The sequence below is a fragment of the Epinephelus lanceolatus genome, chromosome 13 (genome assembly GCF_041903045.1).
Source record: "Epinephelus lanceolatus isolate andai-2023 chromosome 13, ASM4190304v1, whole genome shotgun sequence".
In the NCBI taxonomy this organism is placed as follows: Eukaryota; Metazoa; Chordata; class Actinopteri; order Perciformes; family Serranidae; genus Epinephelus; species Epinephelus lanceolatus.
In genome coordinates this window covers 27,484,652-27,512,330 of record NC_135746.1, presented here as the reverse complement: position 1 = coordinate 27,512,330, position 27,679 = coordinate 27,484,652, and the positions used below count along the sequence as shown (strand labels likewise).

Sequence of the window (27,679 nt, the reverse complement as noted above, 5' to 3'; positions counted from 1 at the left end):
GTGTTCCCACCTGCTTGTCAGTTGTCTGCTGCTGCTCATCCCTTGTTGGCTCTGCTGCTTTGCTGAACTGCTCTTCTGGTTCTGGACCCCTCCCCTTCTCGACCACACCATCAGTAAGCCCCTCTCTGTCACCTCTGCCTGCTAGAAGACCGAACTGTTCGGGTCTGAGGACTCACGTCCTTGTTCGTGGTCCTGCTTTCGAGTTCATCCCGGTCCATTCCCTGGCCCCTGAACCAAGAATCTGTGTGTGCTCTGAGCCCAAAGAATGAACTGTTACAAGAATATCTTCATCAGCTCAGGTCCCTGTTTATTCTGTGTAGGAATAAAGGTCATTACCAATTGTCACTGAGTGCTGCATTTGGGTTCAATCACACTCATTGCAGCCACAGCTAGCAAACACACCATCTGCGGTCATCTTACTTGACCAGCGGACTTCACTACAAGCCGATCGCAGGTGACGCCATCAGCCAGCTTGAGTCGAGCTCAGACCACCCAGTTCACGAGGCTGTTACTTTTCTCTATAATGCTCTAGTACAGTTTTGTCTCATCATGAATCTTTGGTCTGAGTTGGGCTTTTTTCAGATTATCTGTCTCATGCTTCTAGAATATGGTAACAGTTTCAGCAAAGACAGCACAAAGTTATAGTAAAAAATGAAAAAGGAATTGACTGAGTGTATCGAAGGAACAACATATTTATTTGTGTAATTGTTATAGACTTGTCTCATCCTTGTCCCATCCTGAGTGGAGATTTATGGAATTCATTCGTTGTTTTTCCCTTTTAAAAGGCTCAGTGTTTTTGATCTTTGACCCAGGAAACAGCAAGGTCCACTTACAGTATTTACTTGTTCTGGAGCTTTCAAACATCAGCAGTCATGAAACTGTAGATGTTTAAACTTTCTACAATTATTTTAGGAGTTCTGGGGCATCATTACAGAAAAAATATCCTTGCTCATCCAATCCTAAGTTTCAAAGATGGCAAAAGTCCTATGTTGCTATTACAGGAGCAATTCCTAAACTCGTGGTTCTGTCCTATCCTATCTGAGACCTCCTATCCTAAGAAATCCCAACTAGAAATGTAAATGTAATTTTTTTTTTTTCTTCCAAACATCACTTGTCCTGTCATTCCTCTATCTTTGATAAGATTGTACCAGCAGGTTACTCAAGATGGACAAGCTAATATCGTCAGCTCTCACTTGTCACTGGCTAGCTAGTCTGCTTTCGTGGACAAAAAAGACGGATGTTCAGTTTTAGCTATGAGAAGTCAAAGGCACTAATTGTGTCTGTGGAGGAGAGAATACCCCACCTTTTCCTTCTCAATGATTTGAATAAATTATTAATTCAAATTAGTTAATTAATTTGAGTTTTGACTGGGTCTATCCTAATGTAGTATTCCTAACCTGGGAAATCCCTGCGTTAGGACAGTTCTCATTAACTGCCAAATATCTATTCTACGATAAGATAGGATTTTTCCTAAATGCAATTAGGAAACATGTTTCTGTAACACCACAAATCCTAAATGTCATCCTTAATTGAGATAAGACAGGATTTCAGACTAGGAAAGTTTCTATAATGAGCCCAAAAGTTAAGTTTGACAATTCATTCTTTATCAGCAAATTAAGTTTGTTCAGATATTTGAAGGTAATTAGGCGTTATGCAGGTATTTTCCAAGCTTTTCAAGAGGAAGTTGATAGAGACATTTTCGTGAAAGCAGTGCTACAGGAACAGTGAGCAGTCATGTGTCATCTGCTCTCTTGAGCCTAGTTACATTAAACCCGTCAACTGCTGCATGGTAGTAAAAAATGCAGACTCGACACTGACTGTAATGGTGTGTGCTCACTGTTCACACTTTATTGCGTTAATGGCCATTACTTTTCCAAACTTAGTAGTCATGGATATAGAAAGATGGTGACAGAGAGACAGCATGATTGCATCTTGCCAGATAGTCTCAACAGTCTGCAGACAGCAGCAAAACCACAGTTCATTTAACACTGATGTAACAAGGATGACATAATGGGCAGTCAAATAAAGTGAGTGCTGCCTGCAAAAATAACAAAACAAACTGGATGGAGCATTTCATTCTTCTCAAATCATTATTTTAGGGACAATTTGTGTTTAGAGGGAATTGGCTTCAGTTAAAAGTGTTTACAATGAGGTCTATGGATTATCCACAAGAACCAGGACACAGTTTATGAATTTAATATATTTTTTGTTTTGTTTTGTTTTTTTACATTTTGACTGCCACACATTCATTCACCTCCAGTGATTCTGAATGGTGGCAGAAATGATGGAAAATCTTAAACCTTAGGCAGGTAAAATCCAAACTATCCTCTGTCCTCCTCCAAAATACAACCACATAGGTCACTTTTACAAGTGGCAATTATGACCCATATTTACACTTTTTGTTGGTCAGCAACCTTTAGTGGCAGCAGGAATTATTAGGGGAGCAAAGGAGGAAGTCATACCATGTAGTATCCCAGTCAGCATTCGTATGTGGGGCCCATGTGGGTAGTAAATGAGCTGAAAAATGGGTCCTATATGGGATTCCATAGTGGCCTAATGCCAAGAGCCCACATGGGTGGTTTTACCCAAGTAGGCCCAAGATAAGATGCCCATTTGGGCCCATACCCACTTGGGTAACCATGTGGGCAACTGGCATGGTGCCATTATGGAACCCATGGACAGTCTCATATAGGGCCCATTTTTTTTAGCTCATTTACTGCCCACATGGGCCCCACATACAAATGTTGACTGGGATAAAGTGTAAAAAAGTCCACTCACAGTGGGAGTTGAGGCGGATGGGTCAAACAAGCACAGGACTTTGATCTCTGAGACCCTGGCCAGGTTGCCAGACTATCACAGGGCTGACACATAGAAAAAGACAACCAATCACATTCACATTCAAACCTATGGACAATTTAGAGTCACCAATTAACCTGCATGTCTTTGGATTGTGGGAGGAAGCTGGAGTACCCGAAGAAAACCCACGCTGACACAGGGAGAACATTTACTTTCACTGCAGTTTTCAGTGACACTGAAAATAGGCTTAATTCCATATAATTAGATTAAAAATAACTACAAACCAGTGACATCTAACCAGATGTTCACCAACCAATTAGCCCAAAGGCCTGTACAGAAGTACAGAATTCTCACCTGTTTATACTGAAATTAATTCAGACAAACATAAAAAGTGAGCCAGCAACCGATGCCTTTGAAAAAATGTTATCGTTATCAGGATATATGAGCAATCTGTATGACTAGTTTTTGTGTGTGTGTGTGAAATTTGAGTATTTTAAACTTTATACAGACTTGTTTTCAGTCATGTAAAATACATGCCAGTCCTTGTGAATCAGTCTGAGTCGCCCAGCTCCAAAAATAAGAAAATCAGTATGTCAGATACAGCAGATGTTTTGATCATGGTGGGCCTCCACAAATAAATGAATGTGTGGGAAAATCCTGCATACACACATAGACGCATGCATGCACATGTACTCAGTCTGCCCTGTTGTTTTTATACTAATCAACTCGTTTGTCTGGATTTTTAAATCTAGTTTTAAATGTCTAACCATGGACTACTATGCTATTAATTGTGCGACAAAGACATTACATACAGAACAAAAGACAAAAAAAGAGACAGGAAATAGATATAGGAAAACTCTCGTTGTTGGCCCCTTCATGGCTCACTTTTATTAAACAAGGTTTGGTAGTACAGTGACATCAAACTTATGGATCCTGATAATACAACCTTCACTGCCTTTCTAAATGGGTCTGAACTGATAATATCTGTCTTTATAGTCTAGCGTTGCCTCAGTCAGTCTCAGAGTCATAGGAAGCTGTGAGGTGAATGCATCACCCTGTAGTGCCTCAATGCATCTGCAGTGCAAACTGATTTTTCGTGTCACCACCACTTGCTGGCAGAGTGTGTATATGTGTGTGTGTAGAAGAAACATATTAGGGTCAATCGATAAAAGGGAGAGCCTCCAGCACTCAGAATAAAGAGAATCAGGAATCCTCTTGTCCCTCTCTTCTTCTCCTCTATTTTTCCTTCCTCTTCTTCAGCCCAGGACTCCTGACCTTTTGCCCAAACTGTGAAATGTCAGAGGATGCTTGTAATGTCACAACACCTCATCGGGGCGAGCATGGGCCGTTGTTATGGAGACAGCATCATGTCCGCAAGCTTGGTGAGATTTTTTCAGCTCTGTGAGAAATACAAGCCATCATTGTTTAATCCTTTATTTCCTGTGTGTTAGTGCAGGTGATTGACATTGGGTTTTAAAGCATGTAAAGTAAACTCAACAATGTCCTTCACACCACTGCTGCAATACTATAAGCTTGAGGCTTGAAGGCTTCAACAAAACTGATTTAAGATAAATACATTGTTATGCCATATATATATTTTCAATGTCGAAGTTATTACTGGCAGCACGGTGGTGCAGTGGTTAGCACTGCTGCGGAAAGTTATTATTGCGGGAATACAGGGTACCGGGGTCGCTGCTACGAGCCATATAGTTCTTGTATAACCAAAGTGAGAGCTGTGTCCGCATACTTGACATAAAGTCAAACATTCTCAGTGAGTGTTGTCCTCCGCCAGGGTTGTCCATGATCTCCAATTCTATTCATGATATTCATGGACAGGATCTCAAGGCGCAGCCGGGGGGGGGGAAAGGGGTCCAGTTTGGTGACCTCAGAGTAACATCTCTGATCTTTGCAGATGATGTGGTTCTATTGGCTTCATCGCATCGTGACCTCCAGCATGCCCTGGGCGGTTTGCAGCTGAGTGTAAAGCGGTCAGGATGAGAGTCAGCACCTCCAAGTCTGAGGCCATGGTTCACTGCCTGAAAACGTTGCCCTGTCCAGGTTGCGAGAGTTGCTGCCCCAAGTGAAGGAGTTCAAGTATCCCAAGGTCTTGTTCACGAGTGAGGGTAGAATGGAGCATGAGATGGATCAGCGCTTTGATGCAGCATCTGCAGTGATGCAAGCACTTTACTGGACCATTGCAGTAAACAGGGAGCTGAGCCAGAAGGCAAAGCTTTCGACTGACTGGTCCATTTATGTCCAAACCCTCACCTATGGGCATGAGCTATGGATAGTGACCAAAAGAATGAGATTGCGGGTTACAAGCGGCCAAAATGAGTTTCCTCAGAAGGGTAGCTGGGCTCAGCCTTAGAGATAAAGTGAGGAGCTTGGACATTTGAAGAGAGCTCGGAGGAGAGCCGCTGCTCCTTCGCACAGAAAGGGGTCAGTTGAGGTGGTACGGGCATCTGATCAGGATGCCTCCTGGGTGCCTCCTGTTCAAGGTGTTCAGGGCACGTCCCAGTGGTAGGAGGCCCCGGGGCAAACCCATGACATGCTGGAGGGATTACATGTCTTGTCTGGCCTGGGAAGGCCTCGGGGTGAAAAATGGATGGATGGAAGAAGCATCTGAACCACTGTGTTACTGTGTGAATGGCTGTTTTACACATTTTTTATGAAAAAAAAAGCCATTCAGAAAACTGACGTGCCGGCTGTACTTACGTTTGATAGAGTTACCCTACAACGGACACCTTGAACTGTAATCCTTACTGACTTGATTTAGTATAATTTCTAAGGCCTGTTGGCTGCCTCTAAAAAAGCACCAAGCTGCTCACAGCTTATCTCAAATTGAAGTTCTTATAATGTTCTTTGGAATAAAGGGGAGCCCTATTTGACCATTGGAACAAGATGGCATGTAATAGACAGAAGAGATGACTTCCCCCTGTAGGGAATCATTTCACCATCCTCGCTCCCACTACACAATGTCCTCTTCTTTTCTACCTCTGCAGAGATGATATAACTCATATAACTGATAAGAGCACATATGTTGTGTTCCCTGGGAAAAAATGAAATAAAATGTGCTGGAATGGCAGTCAGATATTGTTCAGGAATGAACATGAGTGCTGTTGTCCTCTGTCACATGACTTTTCAATTTATGTGTCTCTTGCTTTGACTCTTTATTATTTTTCCTCCCTTTTACCAGTAGAATGTTATTGTTGGTTTGATTATTTCTTTGCCCGCTTCTCTCTTTCTTTTCCTGTCCTTCTTCATAAAGCACAAAGAGAATGTGTCGGTATCCCATTATGCAGCTAGAAAAGATTTAATTCTCCTTCTCAGGAGAATTAGAGACACTATTGTGTGTGTGTGTGTGTCGCAGTCATGAGTGTGGAACTCAGATCCTTCACTTAAGTACAAGTATTATAGTCTAAAAATACTTAATTGAATTACGGAGTGGCTCCTTTCAAAGTATTATATTATCATAGAACATTATGCTATTCTGTTTCAACCGGTAACACATACATCTAAGGGTGTTGTAATATTCTAGTTCTTTAATGTAGAGCCAGTTTTAGATCATATGTATGCTATGGGGGAGAGAAGTAGTGTAGTCCTGCATCATATCATATAAGCACATCATTTGTTTTTAAATGTTAAAAGTAACTAGTTTCAGATAAATGAAGTGGAGAGAAAAATACAGTATTTCCATCTGAAATAACATGGAGTAGAAGTATAAAGATGCGTGAAATGGAAATATAAACAAAAGGTATGTTATAACTGTACGTAATGGCGCGAGTGAGCAGGGTATAGAGTAAGACGTCTTTTTTAGAGCTCCAGCAGGATAACAGTGAGCCAAAATAAAAAATAAAAAATTTACAGGAAGACTTCTTGAAAGTTCATTGAGGCCAGCATAAAGACACTAAATGTCAGATAATGCAAGTAATGTCGGCTAGCTACATGGCTAACTACCCAAATTTCAGGTAACTCAGACCAGCCATCGCCAACACATACAGAAAGTGGAAGCATGTCTACCGAAGACATTAAGACAGATATCTTCTCATCGCTAAGGGGAGATACGTATCTCTTAGATTATAAGGCAAGAAATTAAAACTGCACTAGCGGAGGACTTCAACAGCCTTAAAACAGAGCTACAGGTAGTGTGGTGTGAAATTGCAAATAACATGACTGCAACCCAATTAACAACTGATCACATGAACATGGAGATACAAGATATGAAGGACAGCCTATCAACATCATCAGATGAGGTGGCTTCATTACAAGCCACCTTAACCAGCCTTCAAAACTGTACATAAGCACAGTACTTGAGTAAATGTACTTAGCTCCAGCACTGGTGTGACAGTGACAGACAGAGATGGAGGTGGACAACCTGGTCCACATACCTTTATGTATGTTTGGTTGGGGACTGTTTTTTCATGCACCTTACAGCAGTTCCAGTTCACGTAAACGTTAATGCTACAGCAAAGCTGGCACAAAAAAGGCACAATAGTAGCACCCAGCATCCAAACTCACATTTTCCAGGCGGTTAAAGGCGCAGCATGTGTACGGCCTCTAATCTACAAGGCTGGAACCTGTGGTTATTCCACAGGCTAGTTAATAACATGTCGGGCAGGAAATCCAATGTGTGGGATCATTTTGAGAAGGTGAAGGACGAACACAAGGTGATGTGTAAACTCATCTTCATTGGTTGACTACAAACATGACGTATCATCTGAAACATGGAAGTAGCTACATGCCCATTAGCCACTTAGCACAATCATTACTGCTTTGCAGACAGCGTCATTAGCAGGCGGCTCGCTCAGTGTGTGACGTGCACTTGTAGATAAAATATAGGCCTATATTAATGAAGGTTCATTAGTACGGTTTTTTATTTCTCTGTAATGTAGCACAGTGTTAACAATGTTACTGATACTATTCTTTCTCACACCTTCAACTCAAACCATTGTGTTGCCCCGCCCAAAATATATAATTTAATAACTAAATTAATATCGTAAACATGCAGGCGACTAGTCGACTAATGGCCCTAAATGACGACTATTAGTCGACTAGGAAAATTCTTTGTCAGGGGGCTATGGGGTGCCGTTTGTAAAGTGTCTCACACTGAAAATAACATCAACATTTTGCCACATTTAGCTTCAAACAATGTTTAAAAAAGTGTTTTGTTAACTTACAAATATATTAAATAGTTTAATCTAAATATTAAATGTGGCACCTAAATGTTAAATGTTAAATCTAAACATTAAATCTAAATCTAAATGTTAAATCTAAATATTAAATATAAATATAAATATAAATGTTAAATCTAAATGCTAAATATAAATCTAAATGTTAAATCTAAATGCTAAATATAAATATAAATATAAATGTTAAATCTAAATATTAAATCCAAAATCTAAATGTTAAATCTAAATGCTAAATCTAAATCTAAATGTTAAATGTTAAATCTAAATGTTCTGGGTGAAACTAAATGTTTAGCTAATATGCAAATTCACACTGCCGGTCACCGGAAGTACCAAAATAAAAGCTTGAGATGGTCAGACTGTGTTTATAGAATCAAATAACGAATTAAAACCAACTTATCGGGGGAAATGAACACTTGAACATACATTAGCGTGATAATAACTACCTAAAATAACAAGAAACGTGTTTGGAGAAATTTTATTTGACATGTACTTTGAGTTGTTAGTGTCCCTTCGGAGGGACTAACAACCTAAGCTAAGCTAACAACCGTTAGCTCTTAGTCCCGTTAGCGGTGTCTGTAATGACTCAGTAACTCTTAAACGGTCTGTGAAAAAAATATTTTTTCCAGCAGATGTCTTAGTTACAACATGATTGAGCTAGCAAAGCAGTTTTGTGTTGCGATGTGTGGTATTTATTCAGTTTTGGGAAATCACGATGTCTAGAAAGCATCAGTGGCTGCAGCAGCAGCAAAGCTAACATCAGGACGTCATCTGTTAAAAGCCTCCCATTGTCGGATACGATATGAAACTACTCCAGTTAGCTCAATCATGTTGTAACTAAGACAACCGCTCGAAAAAAAAAAAAAATTTTCCACGGACCATTTAGAGTTAGAGTCATTACAGACACTGCTAACGGGGCTAATAGCTAACGGTTAGCCCCGCTAATCTACGATAACCATGTTATTAATTTCAGAACGTGATAGTAATGTTTGTTCAATCATTGTGTTTATAGACTTTACAAACACCAGATTAGTCTAAACGGTGATATAGTGACGTGAAAAATGTGAGATATGCATATATATATATGTAGCTAAACTCCGCTGGTTTTCTACCCGGAAGTATTTGTAAACAACAAGGTGATTCCCTCCGAAGGGACACCAACAACTCAAAGTACACATCAAATAAAATTTCTCCAAACACGTTTCTTGTTATTTGTATGTTTGTTGTTTGTTATATGTATGTTCAAGTGTCCATTTCCCCCGATAAGTTGGTTTTAATTCGTTATTTGATTCTATAAACACAGTCTGACCATCTCGAGCTTTTATTTTGGTACTTCCGGTGACCGGCAGTGTGAATTTGCATATTAGCTAAACATTTAGTTTCACCCAGAACATTTAGATTTAACATTTAACACTTAGATTTAGATTTAGCATTTAGATTTAACATTTAGATTTAGATTTAGATTTAATATTTATATTTATATTTATATTTATATTTAGCATTTAAATTTAACATTTAGATTTAACATTTATATTTATATTTATATTTATATTTATATTTAGCATTTAGATTTAGATTTAGATTTAGCATTAGCAACTATTTAATATATTTCTAAGTTAACAAATATTGCTGTAAATGTGGTAAAAGGTGACGTTAAAAAATTCACAACACTTTTTTAAACATTGTTTGAAGCTAAATGTGGCAAAATGTTGATGTTATTTTCAGCGTGAGCCACTTTACAAATGGCACCCCATAGGGGGCAGCCCTATTTGTTCGTATTTACTTGGTCAATGACGATTGGCTACTTCAACCAATTTCTGGTGTCATGAAATTGTGCATATATAAAAGGTACATCAAAGATTCTGATTTACCTCCAAGCAGGTGTTAAGATGGCATATCCAGCCTTGGTGGAGGATATTGCAGCCTGTGCCTCTAGGAGAGAGAGCGCATCTTCAGAGACCAACATAGACAACTGCTTATCAGCTGTTTCCGACTGTCAAGACTTTCACTAATAAGTGAAACACCGTCACCCCTTTCTACATGATACACTTCTAAGCAAACACATTTTCTTATATAGAGAAATGAAGGGTTGCAGTATGCTGAGTGCACCAAGCCAGCACATGCCTTTCAGTTTAGAATGACTCTGACTCACTGACATGTGCACGACGGTAAGAACAAAATTGACCAGTGCGCATTTGTGATGAATCCAACAGTAATATTGCATGTGCACTTCAAGTAAAAATATTTCTATGCACATGTTGTGAATGAGGCCCAAGGTCCCTGTGTATGAAGAGGTCCATAAATAAATGATTTTCCCAGTCTGGGGTGGATGAACTTCACTGGTCTGCAAAGAGCCCCGACCTCAACTCCATCCAACACCTTTGGGATGAACTAGAACACCAGCTGAGAGTCTTATAGGCTGACAGCAGTAATGTTCTTGGGGCTGAATGGGAACAAATCCCTGTAGCCAGGTTTTAAAATATCTTGGAGAGCCTTTCCAGAAGCAAGGCTGTTGAAGCAGCATGATTTTGGAATGGGATATTCAGTGACTAGGTGTCCATATTTGGCCACGCTCTGTGTGAAAAAAATTAATCACTGGAGTCAAATATGGAGATTAACTAAACACAGATCTTTGGTAGGTAGCCTAACCATTCTCCACTTCATAGGCCCAGTGCACTCCACAAAAAAAGAAGCAGTTCAATGATTTTTCAAAGAGTCATCATGATTGTTTACTGTCACTAAGAGAAAGTATTTGGTTAAGCAGAATTAGGGACTATAATGGTGCAGGTGAAATTCATCCCAACTGTCCATCACTGCTGTTCCTCTACTGATGCATGTCTGAGTAAAAACAGTGAGACCCTGTTTCTGTCAGCGTCAAGATGACTGGTTTATCCACTGAATATTCGCTCAGATAAATAAATTCCCCCGCGGCATCCTCATAAAATATTTTCAGCATTAATGGCTTCTGATGGAAGCTGTAAATTCATGTTAAAATGAAGCGGCCATCTTGAGGTTTTGGCATTTCAATTATCCACAACACCCTGCGCTGTACACTCTGTCATTCTGTCAACTTTAATGTTTTAATATTCTCTTTTAAAAGCAGGCTCGCAAACACACGCAATACTTAATGTATTCAGTGCTAAACACACACACACACAAGTTTTGATTTATAGCCGGAGCTATGCCTCAGTGACTAACTGGAGTAAAATATTTATGTGAAGCCAAATGAGTGACGTTCTCATACATTTTCAAGTGAGTGTGTGAAGAGGGATAATTTACTGCAATAGGTAATCCATTTGATGAGGAGCAAGCAGGCATTCAGGAGAGCATGCATCATGATGTTGATGTTGACTGTAATATGTGATTATCTTGATCAACGTGACACATGAATCCACACCACTTATACTTGACATTATTTCACACACACACACACACACACACACACACACACACACGCTATGTACGTATACTAAAAGTGTAACTATAGTATTTTACAGGGGTGGAAGACGTGCCAAGACTAAGACGTATACAGCATTCACAACATTAATACAGGTGTCCTGATCAGACCATCTGTTTGCTGTTATGGTAGATGGTCCGGCAGTGTGTGCAAGTTAGTGCATGCATGTGAGTCCCATATGTCTTTCCAATCGCCGCCACTCTGCACTGCAGTCCTAGTGCAGTTCCTGCTGATAATTCTGTCCTGACCCATGTCATCATCCCGGGAGCATAGCGTTTTAGTCTGTTTACTGTGTGAACACAACTGAACCTTCGCTAAGTCCCACCCCCGGATGCGGACTGGCCAATCATAACGTAGCATCAGGCCAGCTCAGACCAGAGTCCGACAACAACACAGCTGTGCTCCATTGACTCTAATGCAATCATTTCAGATTTCCTTAATTTTCAGGCTGGTGTTGTGGATTTGGAGCTAAATGTTGTGCCTGGGGCACGTTGTGTATTAATGATACTCGTTACCTGGAGAGGTTGGAAAAAGATATACATTTCTTCCCTGTTCCAAAACCAAAATCAGACCCTGAAAAGTGTAGGGTTAGCTAGCTAGCTACTGAAGATATAGCCTACTGAATGTATACACATGCTGCTTTTGCGTGTTAATGATTATAACAGTGAATAAAGACTGACCCTGCTGTACAGGAACCAGTGAAGGGAAGCAGGGAAACTTTGCTGATATTCAACCAGCTGTGTGTCATCGCACTGTGTGCAGATAAACGTTATTTGACTTCACCCAAAGATCCCTGCCTGTCTGGCGGCGGAGGTCCAGGTGCTGGCAGCAGTACGGGGGTGAAGCCAAACCCTGTTCATCTGCACAGACTGTGATGCCACACAGTTGGTTCAATATCAGCAAAGTTTCCCTTTATATTCATTGTCTTCTGTGGCGATCAGCAGTGATGTGGTGGTTCACTTTTACACTGTGATCTGTAGCCTATAGTTCGGCTTTAGCTTCTAACTATCTTTGTCTTTTTAACCTCTTGTTGCTGCTGAGTCAGTTTGACATCTTGGATATATCCTTCAAACACAGACTGTAGACCCCTCTGTCTGCTTCTCTCTGGAATCACTCTTTCATTGTTCCAAATATATGATAACATTTTTCAGGTAGTGCACTTAGTTACAGTGTGGGCTCCATGTTTGCTCCAACAGCTTGTCGGACCGTCAGAAGGGGCGGGCTTAGTGAAAGATCAATTAGCTGCTAGCTGGCATGCCAGAAAAACCAAAGTTTCCGCATGAATTCCAAATAATATGGCATGAGTAACTGACACACAAATGGTCAATTTGTGGGTAAAGTATTCCCTAAATACTGTTGATGTACTGTACATGTATGGCCAGAAATAAGAGTCAGACTATGAGACTTCAGGAAGATAAGCTGTGTCCCGACACAGGAAATGCAGGATTGGATCCACACAGGGTTACTGCAGGTGCACTGTTAGAGTTCAGTGAATTTATGCCACAATGACGGTGTATGCTTCCAGGGAGGTAGAGGTCCATGTTAAGGTGACAAAAGTTTGAAGGCAAATAAGGCAGTAAAGCAACATTGCAACTTCGACGATCTGACAGGGAGTGAGTGGAAATAGGTCAGTTATGTGCTGCAGGGCTGATGAGGGAAAGCTGTATGGGTAGATCTCAGGAGGGATAGAGGGGACATGTCACCCTTAGTACTTAACAAAACCTGCGCCCTTGGAAAATAGGAACAAGTGAGCAGGTGGACGAGGGAGTCAGGTGACTGGAGCAGGTGAAAAACCTTATCCAAACCATTCTATTTAGAACACAGTGTAATTTCCCTTTAAGGTTCTGTATGCATCAGAGCATTACATTTATACCAGGACATGGACTGGATCCAGTGACAGTCATTGTAGCTTGGATGCTGACAACAATACGATCCAAGTTGCACAAACAACAAAAGAAGTTGCTCTGCTGTTTGTCACTGATATCACACAGTGAGAAAAACTCTTTAAATGCACATAAATGCAAGCATCATATATTGTTATCTTTGATGTAATTCATACTGCAAATGTAATTAAACGAAGTAAAATTATTGATCAGTGAGCAGAACAAAGTGATGACTAGCTGCAGAGCCAGCGGAGGTGTGCAGAATAAATGAACATAAACACAATACATCTCCAACCCCATCCCCTCTAACCACTCATTAGTCTTAAAAACAAATGAGCATCAGTTCTGGCCCTGAAACTACCTTTTAACTAAAATTCCCCATAATTGGCTTCCTTCTCAAGTTCTCTCTCATTTCCCCCCTCTGCTTCCTCTCTAACACCTAACTTTGCAGTTTCTGTGAAAAAGTTCAGTTCACCTCAGCTTTCAGAGGGTGAAGAAGGTGAAACACTGAGTATTCAGTGATTAAAAGTTTAAAAAAAATACTGGTTTCAAGGGCTTTTTAAAAGGTTCAATGATGCTTCATACATCAAGCACAGAACACCTACACCTCGATCCACATGTAATACATTAAAGCACATAAAAAAGCAGGAGAAGAGGCGCGTCTACAATTTAATATGTAGATACAGTTACTGGTCACAACAGAAAGTGACACAGTGAAATTTGTTTGTGGTACTTGCAAAAGTGGTGCTGGAAGCTTGGCGGTGTAGTGACTACTGGCAGTTCTGATGGTCATGGCTTGTTGTGTTTGTGGCTCAGTGATGGGAAAATGCATAAATGTGAAGCTCTTTTTCGCATTAGATGCGTTTCAGCAGAGGTAGGTCATAACTGGCCAGATGGTTTGGTGACAAATACAAATTTGTGAGTCAAAACTTAGTTGCAGTCGAACTTTACTTGAAAGCATTGTACAAACTGACTTCGCTAACCCAACACAAGCCAAGATTCCATCCAAATGTAGTGCAAACTTTAACAGAAATTTCAGAAAGTTAGCAAAAGAAAAAGATAATTTCCATCCACTACTATTATGTGAATATAAAGGTTGGTTCATTGAGATAATCAGTTGCTGGCAATAACTCTCCAGTCAAGCTATACCATTGTAGAAGAGAGCACAGCAGGAAGACACAATGAAAAGAGCACTAGTCAAACCCTTAGACTGTGTAACAGAAGTGGACGTAGCATCTGGGTCTGAAAGTAAAGCCAGTGCATCAGTGCCTCAAACCTGCGTTCTTTATAATGGCCAACAGGGGGCGACTCCACTGGTTTTACAATGAATATCTAAATGTATAGAAGTCTATGAGAAAATGACCCTACTTGATTTTGCTAAAGTCAACTCTATAGGGCAGCAAGAAGGATCCTTTTTGACAAGCTAAAGGTTAGCTAAATGGCTAATTAGGCTGCTCTTCTGAGTTTTTCTCTCACTGTGAAGGAATGGAAAAGCTAAACAATGCCAGACGTAAGTGATCAAAGATGGCTTGGGGTGCATCAATAAAGGACTCACAGCAGATGAAGCGGGAGAGAAGGCACAGGCTCTAGAGCTCTACAAGCGAGGGTGGCAGCACCTTCTCAGGGCCATCAGTGTGTCATCACAGGGAGAGGAGTGTGTCAGCAGCTCCTGGGGATCAGCCAGACAGATGCAGCACAAGATGCAGAGGACGCTGAACAACATTACCACTTGCCTGGCCATACTGGAGACCAGCTCAGACCTTGGATCTGCACCTACATTGAACACTAGCAGTGTGTCTGGCTCCAATGCTACAGACATATCTAAAACTACCCAAAACTTCCCACCATAAACAAGCCGGAGAGGCCAGCTCCTTCAAACCTACTTTCTGCTGGGAACTGCCCATTGGTTCGACATCCCATTGTTCCGACCATATTAAACTCATTGTTTCGAAGTCCGTTCCGAAATCATCATGATGCCCTGCGGTTAAGGTCTGGTTAGGTTTAGGCACAAAAACCACTTGGTTAGGGTCAGGAAAAGATCATGGTGTGGGTTAAAATGAAAAAGAAAGTGACAAACACATAAGCCGTGAGCCTGCTCCGCCTCAAGCCAGTCGCGGCGCACCATACGCCCACCGCGGACAGTCGGACTAATGGGATGTCGAACCAATGACATGGACCCCTTTCTGCTAATGGCCAGGCAGCAGGAGCTGTAGGAGGTATGCCTGCGTGCAGTAGTAGAGATCTACTCTCAGACAGCCTGTGGTTCCAACCGGCCAGCCTCCAGCTTACTCTCCTCAGGCAGTTGATGGCCATCTGTCTATCTCATATGGGACAGGTGCAGGGAAAATGTCATTGGTTGGGAAGGAGTTTTACATTCGTACCTCAGTGAATATTTTCACAATAAACCTCTGGGGGCAACAGCCAATATTTTGGTTGATCTGGTGTAGCCAGTGCAAAGATTTTGTAGTTGAAGTATTTTGTAACAGACAGAACTTGACACCGCATCCCAGAACGTCAACAACCAATACATCCAGGGTACCTTCTGGTTGTATATAGACGTGGACGATCCATGACCGAACATCGATATGTGACAAGGTAGGAGCGAGAATGTGTTGACCATTTACCATATGAATGCAGATAAATTAGAATAAAGTTAATAGTAGTCAGAGGATAGCCAGTGGGTCCTGAAATTGCATTTCGGCCAAGTACTACACCTCCTTGCTTTCCACATGGATTGTTCATCTGCAGGGAACCAAAGGTGACCAGTCAGTAGTACTCAGACTACAAACAGAAACCAGAATGTGTCTGGTACCAAAATCTTGTACCACTGCCTACAGATTCTGTGTACATATGCAGATATCTGTTCATAGATATTAACATTTTCCTAATGAGTTTATACTCTTCTTCAGTACAGCATGATATTCATTTTGTCAGTTACGTTCCCATTTATAGTAACATAGATGATAAGCAGGGTATGCTTTAGGGCATGGCTACCTTGTAATTGAAAAGTCGCTTCCATGGCGACCTGTCAATCAGACTAGTGACATAGCAATGCCTACCCTCTCCAACTCCCCCCAGCTGGGTCATAATTTCTGGAAAGAGACATTGCTGTTGAGTTTTTCAATTGTAATTTTTGGTGCTTTGAGCACCGCAAGCCGAGTGCCATCTAGTTCCATTATATTTGACAGAGGGCATGCAGCCATCTGTACAGCCGATATCTCCAACACTCAGCAACTCACACTAAAACAATCTTGACTGATAAATAGCACTACAGGTAAGAGGAAAAATATGTATTTTTGAATTTGGGGTGAGCTGTCCCTGTAAAATAAAGACAGATTCATCAGTAGATAACAGTATCCCTGGTCCAACCAACACACTGTAACTGTCATTCACTAACAAAGACCACACCAATAAGATTTTGAATGATTTTTTGCATATGATGGATTATGGTTTCTGAGGAAAGCGTGAAGGGGTGAGGATTGTGGGATTAGAAAATGAAAGGATGTGGATGGGGGATGAAGGGTTGAGAGTCGAATTGATGAGGGATGAAGGAATAAGGGATGAAGGGTTGAGGGTCAAATAGATGAGGGGTGAAGGGTTGAGGGTCGAATGGATGAGGGATGAGGGATGGAGAGATGAGGGATGAAGGGTTGAGGGATGTGGGATGAAGGGATGAGGGATGAAGGGTTGAGGGTCGAATGGATGAGGGATGGAGGGATGAGGGATGAAGGGTTGAGGGATGTGGGATGAAGGGATGAGGGATGAAGGGTTGAGGGTCGAGTGGATGAGGGATGAAGGGTTGAGGGTCGAGCACAGTGATGAACGTGTTGAGTCAAAGGCAGGAACACAGGAGGGATCCCGGGGGGAGTGAGACTGAGTGGGGGAGTTGTCTCTTCGTGAGCTCGGCTTCGGATAGAGCCACAGCTGGTTCCTGCATGCAGAAAGGAGCAGAGAAAAAGATGTAAGAGGCAAGATGGGATTGGGTGGGTGGGATGTGAGAAATGTGTCAAAAGGAAAGAGAATGCATCAGGTGTGCTTAAATACTATTGGGCGGAAATGGGATGTGTTTGAGGCATGGTCATTGTTCCCGAACCTAGGTATAAAACTACATTTAAAGTGATTGTATATCAAAGTCAAGCCTGTATTAAATCAAAAGATCCCCTCTGGAGTAATAAATACATTATGCAAAATGCTGGTCAGAGATATTAGTAACAATTGGCTATGTATGTGAATTTATGTCTATCAGGTCAGGACCATATTGTCCAAATATGGTCCCATCTGGCTCCAAGAAACCAAGATGGCGAAAGTCAAAATGCCAAACTCGAAAACAGTAGCCCACAATCCATCTTCTTCTTTACAGTCTATCATCAAACTCCATTTGGCATGAAAAGTGTTCAGTGTTTATGTGTAATGGACATCATGCTGCTAATGATCAGCACAATCATAACTTCTTTGCCTTTCAAGATTATGAATGTTATTCAATACTTCTCAGCCAGAGGGATATGGGTCATCACTCTGACACAATGTTCTGTGTATAAAAAGATTTTTGAAAATACATCCTCATTTCTCCTGCTTGAGGAGGCTGAATCATAAAGTCACATAAGCTCTGTTCATGCGCACCTTGCTCCATAGAGACATGAGAAACAGAGCGGCATGTCTGCACAGACAGGTGCAAATCCGAACAACTGAACTGTGCTTCTTCATCGTTTGTGGCACTCTTCCCACACAGTTGAATTCACAGAAAATACCAATTGAATGCAGGCGAGAAAAAGGCTTTGTGTGCAATGAAAATACGTTTTATTGGATGGAAAGCTCCACCATCTGCCGTCACGAGAACAGAGCTTGTGTTTGCTGCTCGACTTGTTTAGGGTGGTTAAAGAGGCCCTGATTTGAAATACTTCCGATCAGAGCTTCACCCTTAACTGATGTGCGCTCTGTGAGACATTTTAGCTGTTGCAATGCTTTTTCCCACAAGACTTAAAGGCAGCAGGAGCCCATCGTCTCCACCTTCATCGCTCTCACTCTCTCTTTTTCACTCCATTGCTTCCAATACGGAGAAGATAAATCAAGTGCCATGAGTCCATTGATGTGAGGGGAAATAGATGGCCCATTTGTTGACAAAACTCATTTTCCCACTTCCAGGTAATAAAGTACACTGGGTTGTGTGTTTTTTTTTTGTCCTTCTTTTTTTGGCCACAGCTTTTGCCTTCCTTCCTGTATCACTCGTTTGTCTTGACAAATGGGTGTGTTTGGTAGCAGACGGTCATAGTGATTGGACCAGTGTGCACATACACACACACACACACACACACACACACACGCACATTTACGCTCAGTCTGGCCTTGTCTGCTAGAGGCACCTGCTGTAGCCTGTGAACAGGTGCGCTCTGCTAATAAACTCAGCAGGAGCACTGAATCTGCTTTTATTTTGCGGTCTCTATTATCCCACTCCCCATCTCTTTTACTCTTTCTTTCCTTCTGTTTACTCCTAACCAGGTGCATCAGTTCACCAAACACTGAGAACTGGCTGAAAATCAACAATATAGAGAACGTACAGATGAGAATAAGCTGTTGGCGAGCTGTAATTAACACCTATTTGTATCCATCTGTGTCAACACATTACTGTAAGGCATAAATATATCCTGCTCCTCCTATTTTTTATCCATCCGTTCTCACCTGGAGGGATGGTTTGACTGAATGTGTGGACAGTTTGCCGGTTACGCCACATTGATCAGAGTCTCAGGAGGGAAAAGCTTCAGGCCGCTGGATGTCTCTCTTTCCGCTGTAATTTGATTGCTAAGAAGCTCCATGACAGAAATCCAGTTTGAATGTAGCTGGAAACATTGACTCTCAGCAAGGATTTAGACCATAGAGGAATAAAATGAAAGCTTTCGAGTGTAAGAATTAAGTAGCAGCATCAGTATTGAAAGGTATAAAATGATAAAGGAGATTTGGTGGAAAATTGAGAGAAGCTTCATAAAGAGTACAGGGATGTCAAAGTAATCGTTTTAGTAGGTGATAACCTATTAAAAGCCACTGTCAACTTATTTCTTATAAATGTCCTTACATCTATCCTCATCATCATCCTCATTTAAGTGAAAAAATGTTTTTTTTTCTCCACCTAATTTTACTCTTTAATCTAGGGTCACACAATCAACTTCAGCCTTGCATTTCTAAAATCCTATGTGCAATTTCTTAAATTAAAGTTTAAATGTGTTATGAAGTTTTTTCCGTCATGGTCAGGAAAGAAAACTATCTATGATGTGGAAATTGTAGTCTACTTGGTGAATGTCATTTTATGTTTATTTGCCATTTATTCAGATGGATATCACTTTCATTTCTGTGTTTAGTGTGTACCAAGCCCTCAGAAACTGTGTTGGGTTTTGAAGACAGTTTTACATAGTAGTTTTACATACATGAAATAACCACGTTCAGATCTGTCACAACCTTCCGCAGAATATGTTTCATCATCAGAATTTGATCCATTCTGTCCAATAACATTTCTTAAGTCTAGAAAAGTCCCACAGTTATATTATTTTATAGTCAGTCAAGTAAGCAGAGGGCTAAACTAGAAGTTAGCCGGTGACCAGTGGAAGACTTTAGTCTGCTTGCTTAATGGGCCCTACAAGCTGGAGGATCTGGGCAATTTCATACATACAATTTTAAAATCAAGCATTTTTTTTATCATGGACTACTGAGCAACTTTCATTGGACCCACATCTAACACAGTATCCAGTTCTAGTTTTACATCCATGGCTTGGATAGTGGACCTGTGTGTATTTACCCTGTCCACAACCATGGACTATAAAATTCTGTAGGCAAACCCTGGAGATCTTGCCTCCTGAAGATGAGCGGAAGAGCCCTGGTTTCCTGTTGTAGGCTGTTTGTAGTCCGCATGATATTGACCAATCACGTTTGAGTCGGCTGCAGTTGTTGTCAGGTTAAACGTGAACTAACGAGGTGGAACATAATTGGCATCACTGCAAACTCTGAATCCATCGCAATGGTTCAGCATATTTACTTATATATAAACAGAAGTCGGAAACGGAAATTCACCTCCTCTGCCCAAATCAAACCGGAATGCCAAAAAATCAGGGGTCTGCCCCCAGAGGCTGTATTGCCGTCTGCCGAAAGTCAGTCATGGGTTCCGAGAATGTAGCTACCATGACATCACCCGGTGGTTTGTAAACTGCAATTACAAAGCCTCAAGTCTGGCATTTCAGCCATCACCATCTTGTTTTTTTAGAGCCAGAAGTGACCATATTTGGACAAGAGGGTGGAGCTGTGGAGGAGCGAGGGGTGGATATGACTCTTAAGTGGGATTTATACTTGTACGGCTTTATGTAGAGTCTACACAGTAGCCTACGCACATGGCCTACACTGTTGTGAGTATTTATACTTGTGCAGTGGTATGTCTGTGTCATTCTGCAGTTACACCTCCAAAACATTAGTTGGCGTTAGGGTTTCTGTGAAGTGCTGTAAAGTATAGTTGATTCCAAACACACCCAAAATACACATTAAACATGACTTCACAGCCACAATTTCAAACACAAGTACACAAATCAGCAGACAAACACTTGTCTTTTGCTGGACATATTTTCCCCACAAATACAGCATGCTAATGTTTCTAGCACAAGCCTATGGCATTTTACATTGTATAAATTAGCCTAGCAGCTAGCGGAGTTTCCTCTACATGTATGAAACCAGGGACAACAGCAACATTAAACAAAGGTAACGTTACAAAATCTGGCTCCATTACAGCTCACAAGGTTCACTGACAAAACAACTGTCTTATGCTAAACACGTCGTCCAAACAAATATAACATGCTAACATTATTAGCACAAGCCTATGGCATTTTACATTCTATAAATTAGCCTAGTGACTAGCAGAGATGTCCTCTACTCATATAAGGACAGGATAAATCACACACAAGACTTAAAATGTTATTTTGTGGAGGCTTTATTGTCTTCACAATTTATTGTTTCTTATCTGTGAAATAAAAGTAAATAAAAGCTTTGTTTCCACTGAGGGAAATGGTTTCAACTTTAAAAAATAGACAGGAGGTCTGCATCACAGCAAGGTATTTCCTAGGGTATGGCATAGGCTCTGTGTCGACGTAGAGCCAATGCCGATTCGACACATAAATATAAATCCCACTTTAGACTGTTGCGACACCTCACAGACAGCCTGTCTCTCAAATGACACCTTCCTTAAATATCTGTAAACCTTAATAAAATGTAAACGGGTGAGTTATATAAACATTCAGAAACCACAACCATTTTTTGCACCAGGCTTTAAACATATTTATGTCTGCTGTAAATTTTGAACATTTTAACTTGGGGGTTTGTTTCCACGTTGGCATTTACAGCCCCAGAGGTTGCTGCTCATTTAATGTGTAGACTCTTGCAAGTTGAGCTCTTGTCTGTGCATTACTGTCTGACACTGTAGTGGGCGCTAGCAGTGCCTGTGTTTGTGGAATTCATCAGGAGAAGCTTGAAATAGGCCTAATGTACAGAGGTGAGAGTGCTATTAATCTTTTCATCCATCTCCTTGCAAGAAAATGAATAAATGTATTTTCAAAAAATGTCAAACTGTTCCTTTAAGAGAAGCAGGTTCAAGATTTTCTCAGCTTGTCTGAGGCTTCAGCCACAAAACTTTTCCAATCACAAACCTGTTCAGTTACTCCAACATCTAGTTACCTTTTGCCTAAATTAGTTATTACATCCCTCGTCCTCCTCCACAATTAGGACTACTCACCTCAAGCCTCATCCCTGAAGCTGGTTAGAAATACAATATTTTGCTCGAGAACTCTGTAGCAGAGTGGACTGCTGCAGGAGCTGTAAGCTCACTCTCTAAACTCACTCCGCCACCTACTCATTCTGCATCTTGACAAAAGCAGCAAATAAATATATGTTTGAAAGCAGATATTTGTCAGACGCCATGTTTCACATTTTGTAGCTCTATAGTTGGTTACCTACAGGCTGCGGCGGGCCAGGAGTGATTCTTGAGAAAGCACAGACTCAGGGAAAATGTAATAAATGTGATGTGGTGTGTGGTGGCTCTCTGGTGACAGTTTCACTCGTATATACACAGGCAATTTACACACACATGGCAAGAGGTGTGGATGTATGCACCAATGTGAGCTTAACACACATATTATTTAAATGCACACATACATATGCGCACCACGGAGTGTGTGACTTGTAGCCTAACAATTAATAATTAATCTGCACTGTGACTGATATGCAGTGTCTCTGTGTAACTCATAGCACAGATGTTTTGGATAAGGGCCTTCTTTTATGGCCGATCACCCACTTGCCAATGAAGTGTTGTTTGTTCACGTAGTTAGACAATATGCAATACCGCATGTGGCCACTGGTAAAAGTGGAAGCAGGCATTCCTGGGGGCCTGGCCCTGTTGTGTTATTTTGATATGTCAGCAGCTCTGGTCCACTAATGTTGGCTGACATTTGCAAACTAGCACACCAAGAATGCAAATAGATCACTCTCTAATCCTTGTAACCACCAGCAGTTTTCACAGAGGAGGAAACCAACTGATGTTTCAAAGTAATGCCAACAGCCAATTTTCAAGGTGTAACAGAAACATAATGTGACAAATCACTGCTCCCAGGGAGTCATGAGTAGACCTGATACTTTTTAAATTACTACTGTTAGGAGGCAAAAGCGCCCGCGATGCTGTGAAGTGAAGTGAGCAGCAGATTCCTGGCATGGCCTCCTAAACTTTAACATCCCCTCTGAACTTACACTGAACTTCTCTCTTTTTTTCCTCCTGACGCTAACTCATTTTTCTTTCAGAAACTATTGATCTTTCTCTCCCTGGTGCAGCCATGAATAAATCACAAGAAAGTGACAGAGAGGCTGCTGTGGCTGGCAGACGCTGAAGGACTGAGGGGGAGGAGAAGGAGGAGGAGGCTCTTAGCTGACTTTCAGATGGCCTGTTTGAAACGCCGAGTCACCATTACAGCTGCAGTGTTGGACTGGTTGTATGGAGCAAGGAAAAAAGACAATTTTTGGTGGATATGTCCCTGTCTCTTTGACAGAAGGCAGAACCAAGTGGCTTGCCATGTGGAATACATCAAGTCAACATAGCCCCTCTAGTGTAGGAGGTAGATTTTAGATGACTGTCGTAGCCGCCAAATGTGCTCGTCCATTTGTTTCCAAGTCTGTTCAACAGGAATTGATTAAATAACTTGCAAGATGTAAAGCAACACAAATTAACCATTGGCCACAAAATCCTTTAAATCTGCATGTACTTCTTTTTTTTAAAAAATTTTGTGGTTGTAAAAGCTGCACTATATGGCCAAAAGTAATGGACACCCCGGCCCACATGTGCACCTTTGGTTTGTCATTGATTGGGACTTGATTGGAGTCTTTGGTAAGGTAGAACTTAATGCTACAGCATATTTAAGACTATATGTGCCTCCAATTTCGTGGCAAAAAAAGAAATGGTTCTCTGAATTTGGTGGGGGAGAACTGACACTGAACATTGTTAAAGGGGACCTACTATGCTGAGGGGCTGTATACACAAAGCTTCCTAGTGCTAAGAGTTACTCCCAGTGACGAACTTCTGAGAAAGTTCTTAGAATTGTGACGTTTTCTTGGAATTTTCCCTTAAAGTTAAGACTAGGTCCTTGAAAAGATAAAAGTTATTCAGAGAGCATCTTAGCCATTAAAAGAGCTCCTATAAGGTGAAACACTGTTAGGAGCAGGGAGGAGGCTTAAGAGTTTCTTAAGCAGAGGAGAAAATGGTGGAAACACAAAGAGGTCGGAGGAATATTTTCCAAACGATGGATGGCAGTGAGTAAATGAAATGCTACAGATTAGATCATGCAGGGATAATATGTGTGGTCGATCTCATTAGGGGTACGCACACATTTCCACCTAACACTAAGCGCCAAAAGTAAAATGATCACAATGCTAAGATATTTGAGAAACTAGAGAAATGCAACAGTGCAGCAGTGATGACTTTGATGTGTCTCAACCTTCCATCAGCAGAGTGATCACACTGACAATGACAACACTTTCATTGTCAGCAGTTCATTTCATTTCCACTGGGTGTCCACACTTTACAAGCTCACAAGAGGGCGTGTCTGTGACAAACAATCACATCTGTTAAAAGAGTGCATCACACCTAGTCATGGGGTCAAGCACACCTCCTTACTTAAGTAAAAGTTTATGTCCCTTCCTCGCTCAGAATTGTTCTGAGAACTTTCCTAAATCACTCCTAAGCTAGGACTTCTTACTAAAACATTTTAGGCTAAGTTAGGAGCTCGCTGAGTGGTTTTTTAGACTGTTCGTGAATATGGCCCCTGGTTCATACTTGTATTTAAGGTTTCTACTGGAACACGTTCAATAGTCAAATTAATTTCCTCGTACTGCCTGTGCTGGAACACCCATATTAGGGGCAACTGTGGCTCAGAGGTAGAGCTGCAAGACAATGAAGTCCAGATTGCTTCCAATGACTGTTCCATTGGTGTGAGTGCAGGTGAATGGTTACTGAGTAGCAGGTGGCACCTTGTATGGTCCTGCCACCAATGTGTGAATGTGTGTGTGAATGTGACATATAGTGTTAAAGCGCTTTGAGTGGTCGGGAAAGCGCTTTATAAGTGCAGTCCATTTACAGTCCATTTATCCACACTCTGTATTAGAAGGCTCCGTTTAGCACAATGGAAATAAGCCTTTGGGCTTTATTGTGTTGTAACCTTGGTGGTGGCAGTTGTATGTATCTTTCATTGATCACCTAATAAACTCAATCAATCAATCAATCAATCAGTCAATCACCTGTCTATTCAAGCCCCCTCAAGAGAAAGCCCAGTCTGCTCTGGTTGATCAGTGTTTTGGAGTCCTCTGCATTTCAGGGTGTCTTCTACCTTCTACCATTTCTACCAAGAAAAATCACCAGTGAAAGCTTCCGAACCAAAATCTTCACAACCACACATGTCCCAGCAGGAATATGATCTGAAACTGAGGAGAAATTAACATTGTCGGCAACCAAGATCCCGTTTCCCTGATGTTAACATGTAGCTTCATGTAGCATTGTAGGCTACTCAAGATGAACATGTGGAGGCACACTATGATGTCATTGCTCATTGCTTACAGGTATTAAGCACGCACACACACACACACACACACACACATAAAATTAACTGGGACACCATCTCTGAGTCAGGCCTTTCATTCCCCAAACTCACTACTGCTCTTGGGAGTGAATGGGAGCAAACCCCTGCAGCCAGGTGCTAAATCCTGTGGAAAGTCTTTCCAGAAGATTGGAGACTCTTATTGCAGCAGATTAATGTCAATGGGTTTTTGAATTAGATGCTCAACAGTCATGTAATGTGTACAGTAGGTGCCGACATAGTTTGTTTAGGTCAGGTTATATTACCTTCCGCACAATAAAACCCACTCTGGTGCTGGGATTTTTTTAAAAGAGGACATATCTCAGAATAAGCTGAATTTGCATCTGTGTATTTAGCGTCTGAGTTTTCATTTCGGCTCTGTCATCAGGGTCAGTGATGTATTTCATCACCCCCCTTCACTCTATCGGTGAGGTGGATTTACGTTTGTGCTGAGTGAGCGCTTCCCCAGCCACGCCCCACCAAATCAAATGTCACACCATCTCCTGGGGTATTAATCACACTCAGACACACACACACACACACACAACTGGACAGAAAAAAAGAGAGGAAAGGTCACTTGATAGTAGATTTGGTATTCTAGAAACATGTATTGTAAACATGCGGTTGCACTCACACACTGTTTAAGAAGCATGTTGGCTCTTGCCCTTACTGTAACAACAGTATGCCTCTTCCTCTTTGCATTCCTGTGTGTGTAAGAGTCTGCATGCACGTCATTAAATACAAACTATAGAATTATCTTTTCTCGTTGTTCCTTACTGACTCACCAGGTCAGTCCTTACAAACTCATACTGTGCAAGAACTTTATTTTAAATTCTAGTGGAGATCCAAACACTGAATTTGGGGGAATGTGTATAAAATTATTTTTAACAGATTTAGTATTTCCTTTAAATGGAATGGTGCAACCATTAAAAAAGATGGAGCATTTCACTTAATATAAACATGATATAGCATCACTGCTGAGCTGGAACAAGCTGATAATATAAAGTTTATGTTGCTAGAGGACAGTATGGAACAGGATGATTTTAGAAACCTATAAGCTGCTTAAGGAGGAAAAAGAGAACACAACTACTTTAATTTGGATTCAGTAGCCAGTTATAAGAGGAATAATTGAGGACAACCTCTGTACACTGTGTATGGGTCTAAACCTGGTCATCTGGATGCCTCATAGTATTCTAAAACAACCCAATCATTTAAATTTCCAAACCACAGATTTGTTACATTGGTACATTATTTTGTACCAGATAAATAGAAACTCAAATGCGACTCAAATGCAGCTGGGTAATGCCATGATGTGTCGGTGAAAAATACCCAGGTTTGGTGGCCATAACGCTGCCAGGAAATGAGGCTATGTATTGGCGGAAATACCCAGGTTTGGTTGCTCAAATGCCACTGGGTAGTGCCCTGATGTGTCTGCAAAAAATACCCCAGTTTGATGGCTCAATTGCAGCCCAGGATTGGTGGTTCAAACACTGCTTGGAAATGCCGCAATGTGTCGACAAAGAATACCCAGGTTTGGTGGCTAAAACGCTGCTGGGAAAAGCAGCTACGCAGTGGTGAAAAATACCCAGGTTTGGTGCTGCACTTTAAAGACAAACTATTTGTTTTAACTTTATAAAGGTAATGTCTGGGTTGCCTTAAAAGTGACTGAATTGGAAAAAAAAAAAAGTTGAGGTAATCTTGTCATGATTCAACTTGCCTTTTTAAATTCAGTCAACTTAAAATTTTAAGGCAGCCCAGACACTAACTTTTTTAAATTAAAACAAATAGTTTATTTTTATAACGTGGGTACTGCAACAATATGTTGGTAAAAAACACCCAGGTTTGGTGGCTCAAACTTGAGGTGAGGGGTCACCAAAACCAGTTTTGTTGTTTGTTGTTTTCAAACTTGGCAGCCATCTTGCCTTGGCGGCATGCCATCCACCATCCCTTCTACCTCTTGATGACAGTCAGCCCATATATACTACATCACTTATGAAACGGTGATATGCTACATTTGAAATGTACAAATGTGACATATCGGTGGTTTGCAGAAATGTACAATGCAAACATTTTCTTCTGCCGACTGGACCTTTTCACTTTGTTCTATATTTCCTCAACAAAAAGCTGTTTTATTCTCAACACTGAGGCAGCTAAAGCTCTTTAAAATTTTATTGTAAAAGTGTGAATTTCATGCATCACAATCAGACTGATGACTGATGC

General features: G+C 41.1%; 1 protein-coding gene across 1 annotated transcript; it reads left to right on the top strand.

Moving 5' to 3' along the window:
• Positions 1-14,180: 14,180 nt before the first annotated feature.
• Positions 14,181-15,895, top strand: LOC117271164 (spartin-like). The gene is made up of 4 exons (XM_078174138.1): positions 14,181-14,196; positions 14,847-15,091; positions 15,600-15,707; positions 15,833-15,895. Exons 1-4 carry the CDS (start codon positions 14,181-14,183, stop codon positions 15,893-15,895), a joined length of 432 nt encoding a protein of 143 aa, XP_078030264.1.
• Positions 15,896-27,679: the final 11,784 nt, after the last annotated feature.

Coding starts and splice junctions, on each gene's coding strand:
- LOC117271164 (XM_078174138.1), top strand. Junction 15,092..15,599: donor CCAGCTCAGACCTTGGATCT/GCACCTACATTG, acceptor CCAACCGGCCAG/CCTCCAGCTTACTCTCCTCA. Junction 15,708..15,832: donor AGTTTTACATTCGTACCTCA/GTGAATATTTTC, acceptor ACCGCATCCCAG/AACGTCAACAACCAATACAT.